Genomic DNA, 20882 nt, shown 5'->3' with positions numbered 1-20882 from the left:
AAACAACAAACCTTGAGGAGAAGGGAGAATCTGATTTCCAGATTTGTCACTTACATTATTTTTAATGTTCAGATTTCAAGAGAAAATTATAAGCTGTGCAAATAAGAAATAATGGCCCATACATTTGTGAGGAAGCAATCAACAGAAACTATCCCTAAGGAAACCTAGTTATTGGACTTCCTAGACAAAGACTTTAAACCAACTATTTTAAACATGTTCAAAGTGAACATATTATAGTAATCTTATAGTCTTATTATAGTAAGAGATAAGAAAAACCATGTCCAAAGAACTAAAGGAAAGTATAAAGACAACGTCAAACCAAATGGAACATCAATAGATGGATAGAAATTATTTTTAAAAGCACCAAATAGAAATTCTGGAGTTGAAAAGTACAATAACTGAAATGAAAAATCACTAAAGAGGCTCAACCTCAGATTTGAGCAGGTAGAGGAAAGAATCCATGAACCTGAAGATAGTTCAACTGATATTATCCAATCTGAGTGACAGAAAGAAGAAAAAAGAAAAATGAAAAGAGCCTCAGAGACTTGTGGGGCACCATCAACCATACCAACATACACATAATGGGAATGAGAGTGGAGGGAATTCCCTGGTGGTCCAATGGTTAGGACTCTGTGCTTCCAGTGCAAGTGGCCTGGGTTCAATCCCTGGTTGGGGAACTAACATCCTGCAAGCCACATGGCACAGCCCCCCAAAACATAAATATAAAAATAAACAAAGAATGAGAGCAGAGAGAGAAAGGGCAGAAATAATATTTGAAAAAATGACTGAAAACCTCCCAAATTTGATGTAAATATTAATCTATACATCCAAGAGGCTCAACAAGCTCCAAGGAAGATAAAATCAAAGAGATCCACACCTAGACACATCATAACCAAAATGTCAAAAAACAAAGAGAAACTTGAAAGTAGCAAGAGACAAGGGACTCACCATATACAAGGTATCTTCAATAATATTAATGGCTGGTTTCTCATGAGAAACCAGGGAGTCCATAAAAGATTGACATATCCAAATGCTAAAAGGAACCATTAGCAAATAATTCTATATCCAGCAAAACTGTCCTTCAAAAATGAAGGAAAAATTAAGATATTCCTAGATAAACAAAAATTGAGAGAATTTGTCACAAGCAGACCTTCCCCACAAGAAATACTAAAGGCAGTCCTTCAGGCTGAAATGAAAGAACACAAGACTCAAATTCATATGAAGAAATAAAGAGCACCAGAAAAGGACACTGCATAGGTAATCATAAAAGATAGTATAAATATATTTTTGTTTGTAACTCTGTTTTTCCTATCTGATTTTAGACACAGATATATAAAGCAATAATACTGTATCGATGGGCTTAAAATGTATAAATATGTGACTTATGTGACAATGATAGCACAAAAGAGAAAGAGGGAACAAAGATATATTGGGGCAAAGTTTTTATATACCATTGAAATTACACTGACATTAATTCAAACTAAATTTAAGTTAAGGTGTTAACTGTACTTTTCAGCTAATCACTAAGAAAATTTATTCCAAAAGTATAGTAAAAACCAAAAGGATTAAAGTGGTATACTAGGTAATACCTATTTATCACAAAATAAGACAGTAATGGAAAGGTACAGGAATAAAAAGACATAAGACATATAGAAAACAAAGAACAAAATGGTGGACCTAAGTTCTACATTATTAGTAATTACATTAAATGTAAGTCAATTAAACATTCCAATCAAAATGCAGAGATTGTCCGAATGAATGATGGAAAAAATCATGATCCAACTATATGATGTCCACAAAAGACACAATTTAGATTCCATAACATGAATAGGTTGGCAGTAAAAGGGTGATAAAAGATATACCATGCAAATAGTAAACAAAAAGAGCTAATATCAGATAAAATATACTTTAGAAAAAGATTAGTAGTGACAAAAGGAACATTTTATAAAGGTAAAAGAATCAATCCATCAAGAAAAGATAATTGGTATGAAGTATACATGCAGCTAACAATATAGCCCCCAACACATGAACCAAAAACTGGGAAAATTAGATTATTCAACAGTAATAGTAGGAGACTTCCATACCCCCACTTTCAATAATGAAAAGAACAACCAAACATAAGATCAGCAAGGAAATATAATACTTGAACAACACTATAAACCAGCTAGATGGATACTTAGCAGAATCACAAATTTGGAAATACAATGCATTCCTAAATAACCAATGGGTCAAAAAATAAATCACAAGGGAAATTAGAAAGTACTTTGAGATAATGAAAAGGAAAATACAACAGACTTATGGGATACAGTGAAATCAGTGCTTAGAGAGAATTTTATAGCTATAAATGTCTACATTAAAAATTATGATGAAGACATGACAATTAAATACAGTATGGTACCCTGAGTTGGATCCTGGAAGAGAAAGAGGACATTAACGGAAAAACTGTGAAATCCAAATCAAGTCTGAAGTCTAGTTAATAGTAATGTACCAATGAATGATTCTTAGTTTTGACAAATGTACATGGTAATGTAAGATGTTAACAATGGTGAAAACTGTGTGAGGAATATAAAGGGATTCTCTGTATTATGTTTGTAACTTTTCCATAGATCTAAAATTAATTGCAAAATAAAACTTCATATGAAATAAAAAGGTCACCACACCACCAGAATAGCCAAAATAAAAAGATGAAAAATACCATGTGGTGACAAGGATGCGCAGCAATCAGAACTCTCATTCACTGGTAGCCAGAATGTACAATAATTTGGTACAATAAATTGGTACAATAGTTTTTTTAAAAACATGATTGGCAGTGTGATACAATAAGAAATATATATATATATTTGGTCTTTGTCCTTGGTTCCTGACACAACTTCTAAAACCCTTGTAATTTCCTGAGTGACAGGGTTGACAGGAGGCATCTTTTGGTATAATATTTGGTCTTTGTCCCCAGTGATGTTGATAGGAGAGTTTTTTGTTATTCATAATGAGCTCCTTTCAACTTACCTGAGTTTATGCTAATGAAATAACTGGTGGTAGGGGGTGCTTCAGGATGATAGCTTCAGGATGGTGGCTGGTTGCCAGGAAGACCAAGGCATGATTAGAAGTTTGGAACCTTTCACCCCACCCCCTGAACTCCTAGGAGGGGAGATGGGTTAAAGACTGAGTTAATCACCAATGGCCGATGATTTAACAAATCATGCCATGTAATGAAACCTCCATAAAACCCCTAAACAATGAGGTTCAGAGAGCTTCCAGGTTGGTAGACACATGGAGGTGTTGGGAGGGTAGCACTCCCGGAGAGGCATGGAAGCTTCTGTGCCCCTTTCCCCATACCTTGTGCCCTATGCATTTTTTCTATTTGGCTGTTCCCAAATTGTGTCCTTTATAAATACTGTTAATAGCAAGTAAAGTAATTTCCTGAGTTCTGTGGGTCATTCTAGCAAATTATTAAACCTGAGAAGGGGGTTGTGGGAACCGTCAATTTATAGCCAGTTGGTCAGTAGTACAAGTGGCAAGCCAGGACGGTGTCTAAAATGGAAGCCTTGTGGGACTGAGCCCTTAACTTGTGGGGTCTACATTAACTACATTAACTACAGTGTCAGAAGTGAATCAAATTGCAGGACGCCTAGTTGATGTCTGGAGAACTGGAGAATTGGCTGGTGTGGGAAAAGATACACACACATTTTGTATCAGAGTAAAAACAGCTCAGGCTGTATCTGTTAACATGGAATGTATTATGCATAACCCTGTAACCCAGCAATTTCACTTCTATGGACATACCCAACCAAGATGCGTACATGTCAAGCAATACATTTTTATAGCAATGCTATTCATAAAAGTCCACTCTGGAAGCTAACCAAATGTCCATTAACATTACAAGGGATAAATAAGCTGTGGTACAGTCACACCATGAAATACCAAATAAAAATAAAGCAACTTCAAGCAACAATGTGGATGAATCTCATAAACATAATGTTAAGTGGAAAATGTCAAAACAAAAAGAATATGATTCTAATTATAGAAAATGCAAAAACAGGTACATCTAATACTAGAATTTGGGACAGCAGTTGGACTTGGAGGAAGGGCTAGTGACTGGAAGGGGAAACAATCAACTATTCTGAAGTGATAGTAATAGTCTCTTTTAATCTGAGTGCTAGTAATAAGGTTAAGTTTGGTTTGTAAAGATTCATCAAGTTGTATAATTATGATCTGTGCATTTTCTTGCATATATTTCAATAAAAATCTTTTTTAAGTAAGGTCATTCTTCAACAGAGATCATTTCATATTTTGAATAACAGAATAGTAAATACAACAAAATAATTTTATATAAAAGGCTTGCTAAAAAAGAAACTATTCTTTTTTTAAAAATACGATAAAAATAAAATAAAAACAATATATCTTTTTTTAAAAAGCCTCGCTAAGCTATGTACTTTACTAATTTTCATAAATTCCACGAGGTGCATAATATTGTATATATAACAGGATATGAGTGTAACTCTTTCTTTTGCTCTGGAATTGTCAACTAAAGCACAAAGCTGGGGGAAAGTGCCAGTAACACATACTCTAAAGAAAGCTACCTATAATTAAGGCCAGCTCCTTCTCTAAGGCTTATTAAAAGGTGGTAGAACAGGCCCAACAATCACCAAATACCTCTCTTATTCCCAGTTATTTTAAGGAAACTGGGAGGTTAAAGCACAAAATTTCCACTTAGGGGGTAAAGACAGGTTGAAATACTCTGCCCCGCGACTCCCAAGACAAGTGAGGATATAACTTTAAAAAGCAGCCTTATAAGAAGGGGATACTGGCATCTCATTCCCTAAGTGGATATAAACTTAAGCAGAAAATTTGTTTATCTGTCTTTGTGTCTCCCTGAGCAAAGTAAAAAGAAATTAGAGAGAGACAGATGGCAGAGAGCGGGAAAGGGGGAGTCAGAAGTAGAGCATTATGCACCACCATTTAGCATTGAAAGGTTGAATGAATTCCCCATGGATTAAGTGGACATGTCGAAGATAGCTAGCAATGAGCCACCTTGTTAGTGGCACCTGCTCCACAGGGCTGACTGCTAAGTAAAAGAGGCCAGCAGCAAGATGATGATGAATAAACAGCAAAGGGAGGTAACTGAGGTCATACTGGAAAATGCAAGTCAAAACCAGATTTTGTACATCAGGGTCCTATGCACTGGTGAATACCAGAAAGTGATAAAATTTGCCCAAGATGTCATTAAGTTGTGAACAGTGATAGATTTAAAAAAATGAAACCATTTTGTGCTGGTATAACAAATAATTGAAACTTTAAAGAAAATGGTTTCATGTCTATGTGTGTGATACCAGATATATGGTATGTGATAACAGAGACTTCTTTTTTATTAAAAAAAAATTACTGCTTTCTTAGAAATTTTAGCAACAAACCTTTGGTAATGGTGTAGATAAAGTATTTTTGGCAGATGTCCACAGACAGTCTCTTTTATCTTTTGATTTGCTGTGATCAGCTGATGGGAAGTTTCCAGATTTATTTTGTGAAGGAGCTGCTTTAGAATCAAGTTTCCAACAACTAGTTTCAGGTGTTTCCAATAAAGATGTCCGTGTTTTCTATATTGAACAACAAAAATGAATAAAGTCATCATTAAATGTCATTTTAATTAAAGTACAACAACTAGAAGAAATATCACTGAAATAAACTAGAATTTACCCCCAAATTTAGTATTGATTAGATAACTTTGAATAAATTTCACTTATCTTCTTTGTCACTTTATTTTGCCATTTAAGATGAAAGTGGTATCTGCCCCCTTTGTCTTCACAGAGCTGCTATGAAAACAAGTAAGACATCTCAACTCCCTATTTGACCAAAAGTTGAGAATTCTCCAGAGAAAAATCTCTATTCCTGGTGGCAAAAAAATCTTAATCTGAGGTTCATTCCAACAGCCTAACAGCCAAAGGGCATTCTCTTTTATGCTTTCATATTTTCTCTATCAACTATAAAAATATCAGCTTTTCCTATCCACCAGCTTCATTCCCCTCCAAAAAAAAGAAATAGAGAAGAAAAATTATGAAAGTAAAGAACTAGAGAAATTTTCAGGAAAATTTTCAGGGCAAGATAAAGGTAGCTGATTAGAAGGCACAAACTACTATGTATAAAATAAATAAGCTAGAATGATATATTGTACAGCACAGAGAATACACCCAATATTTTATAATAACTATAAATGGAGTATAACCTTTAAAATTTGTGAATCTCTATGTTGTATACCTGAAACTTATATAATACTGTAAGGAAACTATACCTCAATTAAAAAATAAAATATAAATTTTTTAAAAGGAGCTAAATGAGGTAATTTGAAGGTTTCTTGCCCAGTTCTAGTGATCTCACTTCATTATCCTTTTTCCAATAGGTATGAATTTTGGCAGCATTTTTTCCACAGAGTTGCATTTCTATATCTTTTTCCATAAATATTTCTATATCATAGCTGATAACACAATTTTGATGAAAGCAAATTTTCTTCCGCTCTCTGGACTCATCAGGAGTCATCCTCAAAATCTCCAAAATGTAACTGCTTTCATGGACAAATTTTTCTTACCCAAAAGGACTGAGAATAGCAACTACACCACCCTGTGGTCATATCTTGGAATCTAACATTTCCCTAGTAGCCTAAAAGAAAATGCACCAGCATTCTAGACTACTGAAATAACCCTCTTTGTAATACATCATGAAAATGTATATACTTTCCTACAAGTTACATTCTTTTCTGAATATTACATTTCCAATGATGAATATATACAGAACATTCATGATTTTCTCTGTTGTTCTTTTTAAACAAACATTTATTCGGTATTTCCTATGTGCCAAGCACTATTTTATTTTATTATTTTTTTAATACATCTTTATTGGAGTATAAAGTATACCAGCTTTACAATGGTGTATTAGTTTCTGCTTTATAACAAAGTGAATCAGTTATACATATACATATGTTCCCATATCTCTTCCCTCTTGCATCTCCCTCCCTCCCACCCTCCCTATCCCACCCCTCCAGGCGGTCACAAAGCACTGAGCTGATCTCCCTGCCAAGCACTATTTTAAATGCTTCACAAAGCATTAAATGAGATAATAATCTCATTTAATCTTCATAACAACTTTAGGAAAAAGGTACTATTATTATCCCTAGGTGATAAAACTGAAGCATGAAGAAATAACATTCCCAACCTCAGAAATGTTTGATAAACCTAATGATTATTATATATAAGGCTTGTGATACTTCAATATTGTTGGAATAAAGCATAGCACACAAAAGTCTATTTAAATCTTTTCATTTCATCATTTTCTCATTATTTGCAATATATATATATCTAGACACCCAGATAAAATATAGGGAATTATCTAATCTACTTGATAACATACATAAATAATAGACATGTTACTGGAATTATACATGAATCAAAACAGCTCTATAAGAATATGTGATATATACTTTCATAATATGAACACATTCTATATTTAGAAATAAATATTGGAGTTTAACCAATTTATCATCTTCATCAGACACTTCGCTTAGACTATATCTAACCCTCCTGGCTAATTTTAATATAACAATAATTTCTCCAAATATAATGTTTTCAAATATCTATCACAGTGTCCGGACATATGAAGCACCTAATATTCACTCACAGGTGCAATATTTCTTTCTTTCTTCTCTTTGAACCCAAATGTAACAAAATTATATCACTGTCTATACAAAAAAACTGAACATTGTTGTTTGGTATAGACAAACAACATACTCTTATGTTAAACAAACATATACAAACAATATACTCTGTTACTTTCAGTTTATAGTTAAAGCAACTTCTGTGGGGACTTAGGAGATTACATCACTGCGTATAAGGAATATTTAATCATTTTAACTAAAATTTGCAATAAAACTCTTCTGTAATAATTCTATATTACCAACTGGATTAGAAGCTGAATATAACCTCCCTTTCTCATACCTGATGCTCCCTTCTATGTACAGGGAACATTCTTAACTTCTCTCTGCTTTCTTAGAGAAACAGCAATGACTTAATGGGATTGTTGAATATGAAAGGAGTAACGGGGGACATATAGTTCAGCCCCTTCCTTACTCCTCCTCTTGGGTACCAGAAGAAGCACACATTCTACTCTATGCCATACATTTTACAAGAGCAGGCCATTCAAGTAGGTACACTTGTCCCAGTCTAGCTCTACCTGTGATAAAGTAGATAAACTTGTTTAATTTAGGATTTCAGGATTAAGAAATCCTGTTGCCTTCAAATATAAGCCACACTGTCCAATGTTATTTGTCAATAATAAAGATATTATGTTGATTTTCACTGCCTTTCTCAGTTGGCTTAGACTTAAGAGAGCAAGATGTCATTTATTTAGCCCTCTCAAACCTCAAAATTAAACACAATCTAAACATGAGCTTTAGAATTTTTAATTGAAATATTTTCCCCCAATGTTGGAAATTTCTCAAGAAACACAGAAGTACCTAACTAATTTAATGCTATAATAAAAACTATAAAAGAATAAAATCTCTAAATTTCCAAATGACAAATGCTTTGAAATTTTTTAGCTAATGCTTTTGAATTAATAAATAGAAAGAAACAATTTTGGAAATGAAATTGTGTGATATATATATATATTTAATTTTTATTGGGGTATAGTTGATTTACAATGTTGTATTAGTTTCAGGGGTACAGCAAAGTGAATCTGTTATACATATACATATATCCAGTCTTTTTTAGATTCTTTTCCCATATCGGCCATTACAGAGTATTGAATAGAGTTCCCTGTGCTATACCATAGGTCCTTATTAGTTATGTATTTTTATACAGCAGTGGGTATATGTCAATCCCAATCTTCCAATTTATCCCTCCCTCACCCTTTACCCCCTAGTAACCATAAGTTTATTTTCTACATCTGTAACTCTATTTCTGTTTTGTAGATAAGTTCATTTGTAGATTCCACATATAAGCAATATCATATGATATTTGTCTTTCTCTGTCTGACTTAACTTCACTTAGCATGATAATCTCTAGGTCCATCCATGTTCCAGCAAATGGCATTATTTTGTTCTTTTTAATGGCTGAGTAATATTCCATTGTATATATGTACCACATCTTCTGTGTGATATATTTTTGATGTTATTTTCCCATTTATGAACAAAAAAATTTACTAAGTAGATGTTAGAAAGTGAAATGGTTATAAAGAAATCTATGAGAGTTATATAAAACTCTTACCTTGTCTTTTTTTTCTTTGAGAGTAACTGTGTTTTCTTTTGCCTCTCTTTTGAGGTTTGCCTATTAAAAATGAATATCAAGTACATACAATGTAGTCATTACTATTATAAAAAATTACTGTTCCTATTATCAAATCTTTCCTAAGAAGTATTAACAAAGAATACTGCCTTCTAAATCTTATAAAATAATGAAAAGAAAAAAGAAAAACAAATTAGTTCCTTTCTACAAAGGTATGTTATTTGATTTTGATTATCTTTTTTAAAAATTCTGATCTGTCAGTAGTTATCTGTGGACTTTTTAAAGTCCTTTAAAACACTGAATCTCAGCTTTCTTATTTGTAAAATGAAGTGGATGGATCAGCTTATAAAGTAAGGGTATATACAAGTAACTAACTGTAAAGAGCTGCAAAGAGATCCAAAATATTGTGAGCCTTTAGAGGCAGAATTCCCTTTTTCTCTGTGTATGGAGAAAAGCAATTCAGTTGGACACTGAATAATCAATTTTCAACTTGAGATAAACAGGTATGAGAGAGAAAAAGAAAGTACAAAAAGAGTACAAAATACTTACAAAATAATACATCATTTCTCTAGTACTCCAGGAAACAATACATTTTGCTGGAGATTAGGGCATGTGTATTCAGTGGGAAAAAAAGAAAAATTAACCCTGGCCTAGAGAAAAGAATATGTGCAATGCCTTTAATATGACAATCATCTGGAAAACAGAATGGTTACAGCTCCAAGGAGCCTTAAAGGTCTCAGAGAAGAAAAAGTTTCAATAAGCACAACTTTAGGCAAAGTCGCCTTGCCTGCCCATGATGCCTATGCCAATACCTGCACTCACTGAATGTCTGTACACCATGGTATCTCTCCTAAAGTGCTGCTCCTAACCAGAGAACACACTTCACCATGAAAGAAGCTGGCAATAAGCTGATGTAACAGTAGTCACTGCTCTTATTATGTATCCTATCAACTACCAATAGTTGATCTTCAGTTATCACAACTGGGGTCTACTCTATGGGGATGAAATGCTGTCTTCTAGGATAAAGTATACCCTCTAAACTGGCTAAATAACACTGCTTCTCAGAATACATATCTTGGCTTCTAGAGGATGGAAGGGAGAAAGCACCTCCCAAAACTGCACTTTCTCTACAACTCTGACTTTTGCTACTCCGGAGATCTTAGTACAGTCTGTTCTAATACAACATGGGTTTCCAAGGTGTGAATTAGCTCATATACAAAGGTGTATCTTTGCTAGTGTCTAATTAATCATGAGTTCCCTAAGACCAAAGTGATGGGCAGTCCACTAAGGTACCTATTTAATCTGAGTAACTAAAAAATGCGTGTAATATGGTCTGGCAAAGAGAGGATTGACTTGAGGCACAGGAGTAGAGTATGATAGCCCTGTGCCCAAATTTCAGACCTGAATAAATTTACAAACCTAGAACCCTCTAAATTAAACAAAAGCTTGGTACTACTGTGGAAGGATTTTGCAATAATATCACAAATTCATACTGAATCCTTCCTACTACCATGTGCACTGAGAGAAATACTAAGACTTATGGGTAATTGGACATTGACTATTAGCTAACACCAATTCTTGTAACCCATAATGTTATTATTTTTTCACTAGTTTGAGCACAGGTGTACTGGGGTCAAGTGATAAATAGCACTTAATCCAAGTCCACCTCATGGTGAGCCCATGGAACCATAAACCTATCCTGTGGTCATTTCTTTAGATCCTGAATATACAGCTGAACAGATAAACTCAATAAGTGGCAAAATCCCCATATTGGTTCTGACTACAGAGTGAGAGATTTTTATATTTGGAAGGACCAATTGGAAGACTTTAGAACTCTCCTTCCATATCAAGAATGTAAACAAATATACAAAATATCACATCTCACTAGGCAGAGATTAAGGCACCATCAAGAGATGAAAGATATAGGAAAGGTGATTTAGTACAGTCTCACAAAGCCAACCTATTTTAAGTGGAAGCTAAGACTGTCATTCGGCAACAATTTCTTCATACCAACTGGTATTTAAAATAGGTCAAAATTGGGATTGGCATATTGACTAGGATCAAAATTGAAAACTAAAAAAAAGTTTCATACAAAACATGAGCTCAACTTAAATAATGGAATTGTGATTACAGAACAGAATATGTGTTTTTATTAATCCTGATAATGTAAAATAATTAAACATAAAAATTGTACATGCAAAAGAATAGGCAGTAGGAGAAAGTGTTAGATATACTGTTTAAAAATATAAAGGTAATGAGTAAAATAATTTAAAAAACTATATACACGTCCCAAATCAACCAAAAATACACACACATAAAATTTAGAGAAAAAGACAATAAAATAAATATTAATATGCAATGTAAAATAAAATGGCAAAAGCATGATTAAAATATATATCATATTGATAAGGGTTAATATCCAGAATATGTAAGGAACTCACACAACTCAACCAAAAAAACCAAATAATTTTTAAATGGGCAAAGGACATGAATAGACGATTCTCCAAAGAGGATATACAAATGGCCAACAAGCGTATGAAAAGATGCCCAACATCACTAATTATAAGAGAAATGCAAATCAAAACTACAATGAGCTATCACTCACACTCCTTAGGAGGATGACCACTATCAAAATAATAGAAAATAAGTGTTGGCAAGGATGCAGAGAAATCGGAACCCTTGCACACTATTGGCAGAAATGTAAAATGGTACAGTTGCTACAGAAGACTGTATGGTGGTTCCTCAAAAATTAATAATAGAATTACCATATGATCCAGGAATCCCACTTTTGGGTATATATCCAAAAGAATTCACAGCAGGATCTCCAAGAGACATTTGCACACCCATGTTCATTAATTACAACATTAATCACAATAGCCAAGAGGTGGAAGCAACCTAAATGTCCATCACAGATGAATGGATATTCATCCATGTGGTATATACATGCAATGGAATATCAGACTGCCTTAAAAAAAAAAAAAAGGAAATTCTGTCACATGCTACAAATGGATGAACCCTGAAGACATTATGCTAATTGAAATAATCCAGTTACAGAAAGACAAATACTGCATGGTTCTACTCATATGAAGTATCAAAGGTAGTTAAAATCATAGAAACAGAAAAAAGGTGGTTGGAAGGGGAATTAGTGTTTAATGGATTTAGACTTCCAGTTTTGCAAGATTAAAAAGTTCTAGAGATCTATTGTACAACAATATGTATATGCTTAAAACTATTAAACTGTATACACTTAAAAAGTGTTAAGATGGATGGTAAATTTAATGATACATATTTTTACCATGATTAAAAAAAGTAGAACTATAACCATTCTATCTTATGAATATCAATATGAAGGTACTAAGAAAAAATATTAGCAAACAGAATCCAGCATCACATTAAAAATACTTCATGACCAAATGGAGTTCATTCCAGAAATGCAAGAATAATTTAAAAATATGAATCGTATCAATAAATACTATTGGAAAAAATAAGCTACTAAAGAAAAAGAGACTCTCAGATTAGAGACTCCACCAGGGTTAATAAGAAATGGACAAAAACATATAAGACAAACAAGTCCAAAAAGAAAGTTAGGATCACAACATAAATATCAGGCAAAGCTGGCTTCAAAGCAAAAAGGACAAAGATGAAAGATACAGTTTCCAAGGAGCAATTAATTAGTATAAACTTTTACACAATGAATAGTATTCATCAAAACATGTAAAGCAAAACTGGTCGAGAACTCACAAAGAAGAGAAATATAACAGTAATAAACCCTTAACTCCTTCTTTCAGCTCATGATTGATCAAACAGAAAAAATACATAACAAAGTTAAAGTAGATGTCAAAAAAAAACTGATACAGTAGATCAAACTGTTTGGTAAAGGTGGAAGAGTGAAGGCAGATTATAAAATCTTCCTCTCCCTACACTAACAAAAAAGTATAAAGGGAGGGAGGAAAAGTAAGTAGTCAAGAACCGGCAAAAATGAATTCAACGACAGAAACATACCATACCAGGTCATAATCTCTGATTCTAGTGAAGGTTCAGCATGAAAGATACAGAATACAGCTGTGCTGATTTGACTCAATGTGTCTCCTAACCTAATCACTACTTACATGGTATTGGTGAAAGTGAACACATATAATAATGAGAAGAATTGTCACTAATATACCTGAATTTGTAAGAAGAAATCTGAGGGGATAAGCAGGCAGTCCAAGAAAAAGAAGCCTAGGAAATGCATGAAAAATGACTAAATCTTATCATTTTGGTCTCTCTAGTCTGGACAAAAAAGCATAACAACCATACCCGTATAGAATTAATTATCCTTGCCAATAAATAGAACATATTAGAAATAAAGTCAAAAGACAAAATGTAAAAAAGAAGAAAAGATTCCCCTGAAGGAGCAGAAAACATAAAAAATATGAGATTCACTGAAAAACCACGTGAATTTTGTCCTTATCCCTGGGTCCACCTCTCATCACCTTGTAAGTGAGGTATACCAAATCATGATATTCTTATCTTTTCCCTCATAAAATTTGGTGCGTGAGGAAATACAGCTTGGAAGAGAGATTGGAAAAATGGCAAAAATGAATAACCATAGCTTATCCTGTTGGATAGACACATGGGCTCCAGGGCTTCAGCTTGAGTTGGTTAAAAGATGTGAAGCCTGGGCTTCCCTGGTGGCGCAGTGGTTGAGAGTCCACCTGCCGATGCAGGGGACACGGGTTCGTGCTCCAGTACGGGAAGATCCTACATGCCGCGGAGCGGCTGAGCCCGTAAGCCATGGCCGCTGAGCCTGCGCGTCCGGAGCCTGTGCTCTGCAATGGGAGAGGCCACAACAGTGAGAGGCCTGCGTACCGCAAAAAAAAAAAAAAAAAAAAAAGATGTGAAGCCTAAGGAAAAAATCATCACAAAAAAACTACAGACCAATCTTTGTTATGAATCTAGGTGCAAAAATTGCTCAACAAAATACTAGCAAACCAAATCTAGCAGAATACAAAGAAGATTATATGTCATGACAAAGTAGGATTTCTCCCAAGAATTGAAATTGAATTTCATCAAATTAAAGACTTTGTGCTACAAATGATACCATCAAGAAACTGAAAAGACAATTCAAAGAATGGGAGAAAATGTTTAAAGATCTTATATCAGATAAGGGACTTGTATCTAGAATATATAAAGAACTCTTAAAACTCAACACTAAAAAAATAAGTAACCTAATTTTAAAATACGCAAAGTATCTGAATAGATATTTCTCCAAAAAAGATATACAAATGGCCAATAGCACGTGAAAAGATGATCAAAATCATTAGGCATTAAAGAAATACAAATCAAAACAAAAATGATATACCATGCCACACCCACCTGGATGATTATATCAAAAAAAGACAACAACAAGTATTGGTGAGGTTGTGGAAAAACTGAGACCTTCATGCACTACTAGTGGGAATCCAAAATGGTACAGTTGGTTTAGAGAACAGTTGGGCAGTATCTTAAAATATAGAGACACCATATTACCCAGCAATTCTACTTCTACATATATAATCAAGAGAAATGAAAACATATATCCTCACAAAACTTGTACACAAATATTCTTAACAGCATTATTCTTAATAGTCAAAATGGAAACAACCGAAATTTCCATCAATTGATAAATGGATAAATAAAACAGTATACCCATATAACAAAATATTATTCAGAAATAAAAAGGAATGAAGTACTGATATATGCTAGGACATGGTTGGACCTTGAAGACATTATGCTCAGTGAAACAAGACCATATATTATATGATTTCATTTAAGTGAAATATCCAGAAAAGGTAAATCTTATAGAAATAGAAAGTAGATCATTGATTGACTAGAGCTAGTGAATTTGTTGATGGGAGCCAAGGGGCAGGTATAATTGCTGCTGGGGGGTTGATACATATATTCTAAAACTACGTAGCAGTGATGGTTGCACAACTCTCAGTAACTGTCAATATATGTAAAAACCACTGAGTTGTACATTTTAAATGGATGATTATATAGTACATAAATTATATGTCAGTGAAACTGTTTTTAAAAACTTTCGGAGCTGAGCAAGGAAACAGACAAAGTTGGGGACTTTAACACCCCTCTTTCAGCTACTGATAGAATTACTAGGCAGAAAGTCAGCAAAAATATATAAAACCTGAACAACACAACTAACTAATTAGGTTTAATTGACATTTATAGTACACTCCACCAACAATAGCATAACATACATTTGTTTCAAGCACCTATAGATCATTCACCAAGACAGACCATATTCTGGGCCATAAAGCGAACCTCAACAAATTTAAAAGAATAAAACTGCTATGGACTAAATGTTTGTACCCCCCAAAATTCATATATCAAGGCCTTAACACCCAGTGTGGAATGGTGTTTGGAGGTAGGGCCTTTAAGAAGTAATTGGGTTTGGAAGAGGTCATAGAGGTGAAGCCCTCACGATGGGACTGGTACTCATAAAGAGTTGAAGAGACCAGCATTCTCTTTCAGCCATGTGAGGACATAGCAAGAAAGTAACTGTCTTCAAGCCAGGAAATGGGTCCTGACCAGAACTTTACCACGCTGGCACTCTGATCTCAGACTTACAGCTTCCAGAACTGTGAGAAATAATATTTGTTGTTTAAGCCATTCAATCTATGGTATTTTTGTTATAGTATCACGCAGACAAATACAGAACTCATAAAGATCGTATTCTCTAACCATAATGGAATCAAACTAGAAATCAGTAACAGAGAGACAACAGGAAAATCTTTGAACACATGAAAATTTGAAAACAAACTTCTAAATAATCAATGGGTCAAAGAAGAAGTCTCAAAGAAAAATAAAATTATAAGAACTGAATGGGGAGAGGGGGAAGATGGCAAAGAGTAAGACGTGGAGATCACCTTCCTCCCCACAGATACATCAGAAATACATCTACACGTGGAACAACTCCTAGAGAACACCTACTGAACGCTGGCAGAAGACCTCAGACCTCCCAATGGCAAGAAACCCCCCATGTACCTGGGTAGGGCAAAAGAAAAAAGAATAAACAGAGACAAAAGAATAGGGACGGGACGGGACCTGCACCAGTGGGAGGGAGCTGTGAAGGAGGAAAGGTTTCCACACACTAGGAAGCCCCTTCGCGGGCGGAGACTGCGGGTGGCGGAGGGGGGAAGCTTTTGTGCCGCGGAGGAGAGCACAGCTACAGGGGTATGGAGGGCAAAGGGGAGAGATTCCCGCACAGAGGATCGGTGCCGACTGGCACTCACCAGCCCGAGAGGCTTGTCTGCTCACCCGCCGGGGAGGGCAGGGCTGGGAGCTGAGGCTCGGAATTCGGTTGGCAGCGAGAACACAGCCTGAAGGGGTTAGTGCACCACAGCTAGCCGGGAGGGAGTCCGGGGAAAAGTCTGGACCTGCCGAAGAGGCAAGAGACTTTTTCTTGCCTTTTTGTTTCCTGGTGCGCGAGGAGAGGGGATTCAGAGCGCTGCTTAAAGGAGCTCCAGAGAAGGAGGCGAGCCGCGGCTATCAGCGCGGACCCCAGAGACGGGCATGGGATGCTAAGGCTGCTGCTGCCACCACCAAGAAGCCTGTGTGCAAGCACAGGTCACTATCTACACCTCCCCTCCCGGGAGCCTGTGCAGCCCGCCACTGCCAGGGTCCCGGGATCCAGGGACAACTTCCCCGGGAGAACGCACGGTGGGCGCCTCAGGCTGGTGCAACGTCCTGCCGGCCTCTGCCACCGCAGGCTCGCCGCGCACTCCGTGCCCCTCCCTCCCCCCAGCCTGAGTGAGCCAGAGCCCCTGAATCACCTGCTCCTTTAACCCCGTCCTGTCTGAGCGAAGAACAGATGCCCTCAGGCAACCTACATGCAACCTACACCACATCCCAAGCTGAACCCCGGGAGCTGTGCGAACACAGAAGAGAAAGGGAAACTTCTCCCAGCTGCCTCAGGTGCAGCGGAGTAAATCTCCACAATTAACTTGATGTACCCTGCATCGGTGGAATACCTGAATGGACAACGAATCATCCCAAATTGAGGAGGTGGACTTTGACAGCAAGATATATTATTTGTTCCCCTTTTCCTCTTTTTGTGAGTGTATATGTGTATGCTTCAGTGTGAGATTTTGTATAGCTTTGCTTTCACCATTTGTCCTAGGGTTCTGTTCGTCCGTTTTCTTTTTTTACTTAAAAATGTTTTTTTCTTAATAATTATTTTTTATTTTAATAACTTTATTTTATTTTATCCTCTTTCTTTCTTTCTACTTTTTCTCCCTTTTATTCTGAGCCGTGTGGATGAAAGGCTCTTGGTGCTGCAGCCAGGAGTCAGTGCGGTGCCTCTGAAGTGGGAGAGCCAACTTCAGGACACTGGTCCACAAGAGACCTCCCAGCTCCATGTAATATCAAACGGTGAAAATCTCCCAGAGATCTCCATCTCAACACCAACACCCAGCTTCACTCAACGACCAGCAAGCTACAGTGCTGGACACCCTATGCCAAACAACTAGCAAGACAGGAACACAACCCCACCCATTAGCAGAGAGGCTGCCTAAAATCATAATAAGGCCACAGACACCCCAAAACACACCACCAGACGTGGACCTGCCCACCAGAAAGACAAGATCCAGCCTCATCCACCAGAACACAGGCACTAGTCCCCTCCACCAGGAAGCCTACACAACCCACTGAACCAATTTTAGCCACTGGGGACAGACATCAAAAACAACGGGAACTACGAATCTGCAGCCTGCAAAAGGAGACCCCAAACACAGTAAGATAAGCAAAATGAGAAGACAGAAAAACACACAGCAGATGAAGGAGCAAGATAAAAACCCACCAGACCTAACAAATGAAGAGGAAATAGGCAGTCTACCTGAAAAAGAATTCAGAATAATGATAGTAAAGATGATCCAAGATCTTGGAAATACAATAGAGAAAATGCAAGAAACATTTAACAAGGACCTAGAAGAACTAAAGAGGAAACAAGCAATGATGAACAACAAAATAAATGAAATTAAAAATACTCTAGAAGGGATCAATAGCAGAATAACTGAGGCAGAAGAATGGATAAGTGACCTGGAAGATAAAATAGTGGAAATAACTACTGCAGAGCAGAATAAAGAAAAAAGAATGAAAAGAAATGAGGACAGTCTCAGAGACTTCTGGGACAACATTAAATGCAACAACATTCGAATTATAGGGGTTCCAGAAGAAGAAGAGAAAAAGAAAGGGACTGAGAAAGTATTTGAAGAGATTATAGTTGAAAACTTCCCTAATATGGAAAAGGAAATAGTTAATTAAGTCCAGGAAGCACAGAGAGTCCCACACAGGATAAATCCAAGGAGAAACACGCCAAGACACATATTAATCAAACTGTCAAAAATTAAATACAAAGGAAACATATTAAAAGCAGCAAGGGAAAAACAACAAATAACACACAAGGGAATTCCCATAAGGTTAACAGCTGATCTCTCAGCAGAAACTCTGCAAGCCAGAAGGGACTGGCAGGACATATTTAAAGTGATGAAGGAGAAAAACCTACAACCAAGATTACTCTACCCAGCAAGGATCTCATTCAGATTTGATGGAGAAATTAAAACCTTTATAGACAAGCAAAAGCTGAGAGAGTTCAGCACCACCAAACCAGCTTTACAACAAATGCTAAAGGAACTTCTCTAGGCAAGAAAAACAAGAGGAGGAAAAGACCTACAATAACAAACCCAAAACAATTAAGAAAATGGGAATAGGAACATACATATCGATAATTACCTTAAATGTAAATGGATTAAATGCTCCCACCAAAAGACACAGATTGGCTGAATGGATACAAAAACAAGACTCATATATATGCTGTCTACAAGAGACCCACTTCAGACCTAGGGACACGTACAGACTGAAAGTGAGGGGATGGAAAAAGATATTCCATGCAAATGGAAACCAAAAGAAAGCTGGAGTAGCAATTCTCATATCAGACAAAATAGACTTTAAAATAAAGACTATTAAAAGGGACAAAGAAGGACACTACATAATGATCAAGGGATCGATCCAAGAAGAAGATATAACAATTGTAAATATTTATGCACCCAACATAGGAGCACCTCAATACATAAGGCAAATACTAACAGCCATAAAAGGGGAAATTGACAGTAACACATTCATAGTAGGGGACTTTAACACCCCACTTTCACCAATGGACAGATCATCCAAAATGAAATAAATAAGGAAACACAAGCTTTAAATGATACATTAAACAAGATGGACTTAATTGATACTTATAGGACATTCCATCCAAAACCAACAGAATACACATTTTTCTCAAGTGCTCATGGAACATTCTCCAGGATAGATCATATCTTGGGTCACAAATCAAGCCTTGGTAAATTTAAGAAAATTGAAATTGTATCAAGTATCTTTTCTGACCACAAGGCTATGAGACTAGATATCAATTACAGGAAAAGATCTGTAAAAAACACAGACACATGGTGGCTAAACAATACAATACTTAATAACAAAGTGATCACTGAAGAAATCAAAGAGGAAATCAAAAAATACCTAGAAACAAATGACAATGGAGACACGATGACCCAAAACCTATGGGATGCAGCAAAAGCAGTTCTAAGAGGGGAGTTTATAGCAATGCAATCGTACCTTAAGAAACAGGAAACATCTTGAATAAACAACCTAACCTTGCACCTAACGCAATTAGAGAAAGAAGAACAAAAAACCCCAAAGTTAGCAGAAGGAAAGAAATCATAAAGATCAGATCAGAAATAAATGAAAAAAAATGAAGGAAACAATAACAAAGATCAATAAACTAAAAGCTGGTTCTTCGAGAAGATAAACAAAATAGACAAACCATTAGCCAGACTCATCAAGAAAAAAAGGGAGAAGACTCAAATCAATAGAATTAAAAATCAAAAAGAAGTAACAACTGACACTGCAGAAATACAAAAGATCATGAGAGATTACTACAAGCAACTCTATGCCAATAAAATGGACAACCTGGAAGAAATGGACAAATCTTAGAAATGCACAACCTGCCAAGACTGAATCAGGAAGAAATAGAAAATATGAACAGACCAATCACAAGAACTGAAATTGAAACTGTGATTAAAAATCTTCCAACAAACAAAAGTCCAGGACCACATGGCTTCACAGGTGAATTCTATCAAACATTTAGAGAAGAGCTAACACCTATCCTTCTCAAACTCTTCCAAAATATAGCAGAGGGAGGAAAACTCCCAAACTCATTCTACGAGGACACCATCACCCTGATACCAAAACCAGACAAGGATGTCACAAAGAAAGAAAACTACAGGCCAATATCACTGATGAACATAGATGCAAAAATTCTCAACAAAATATTAACAAACAGAATCCAACAGCACATTAAAAGGGTCATACCCCATGATTAAGTGGGGTTTATTCCAGGAATTCAAGGATTCTTCAGTATACGCAAATAAATCAATGTGATAAACCATATTAACAAATTAAAGGAGAAAAACCATATGATCAACTCAATAGATGCAGAGAAAGCTTTCGAAAAAATTCAACACCCATTTTTGATAAAAACCCTGCAGAAAGTAGGCATAGAGGGAACTTTCCTCAACATAATAAAGG

The 20882-nt window shown here is 35.8% G+C and overlaps 1 protein-coding gene across 1 annotated transcript in view; it reads right to left on the bottom strand.

The window, feature by feature from the left end:
- The window catches only part of SYCP1 (synaptonemal complex protein 1), a 154742-nt gene that overhangs the window by 9974 nt on the left and 123886 nt on the right, over window positions 1-20882 (bottom strand). The window contains exons 28-29 of the mRNA XM_027091053.1: window positions 9246-9305; window positions 5409-5588 (exon numbers count right to left, since the gene is read on the bottom strand). Of these exons, the coding sequence (XP_026946854.1) occupies window positions 5409-5588; window positions 9246-9305 (240 nt within the window). The remainder of the gene's footprint in view (window positions 1-5408; window positions 5589-9245; window positions 9306-20882) is intronic.

Source organism: Aethalodelphis obliquidens, unplaced genomic scaffold (genome assembly GCF_003676395.1).
Source record: "Aethalodelphis obliquidens isolate GAN/ISIS:26980383/991018 unplaced genomic scaffold, ASM367639v1 scaffold70, whole genome shotgun sequence".
NCBI classification, from domain to species: domain Eukaryota; kingdom Metazoa; phylum Chordata; class Mammalia; order Artiodactyla; family Delphinidae; genus Aethalodelphis; species Aethalodelphis obliquidens.
Note: the sequence above shows the minus strand (reverse complement) of the source record. Positions and strands in the feature narration are given on the sequence as shown.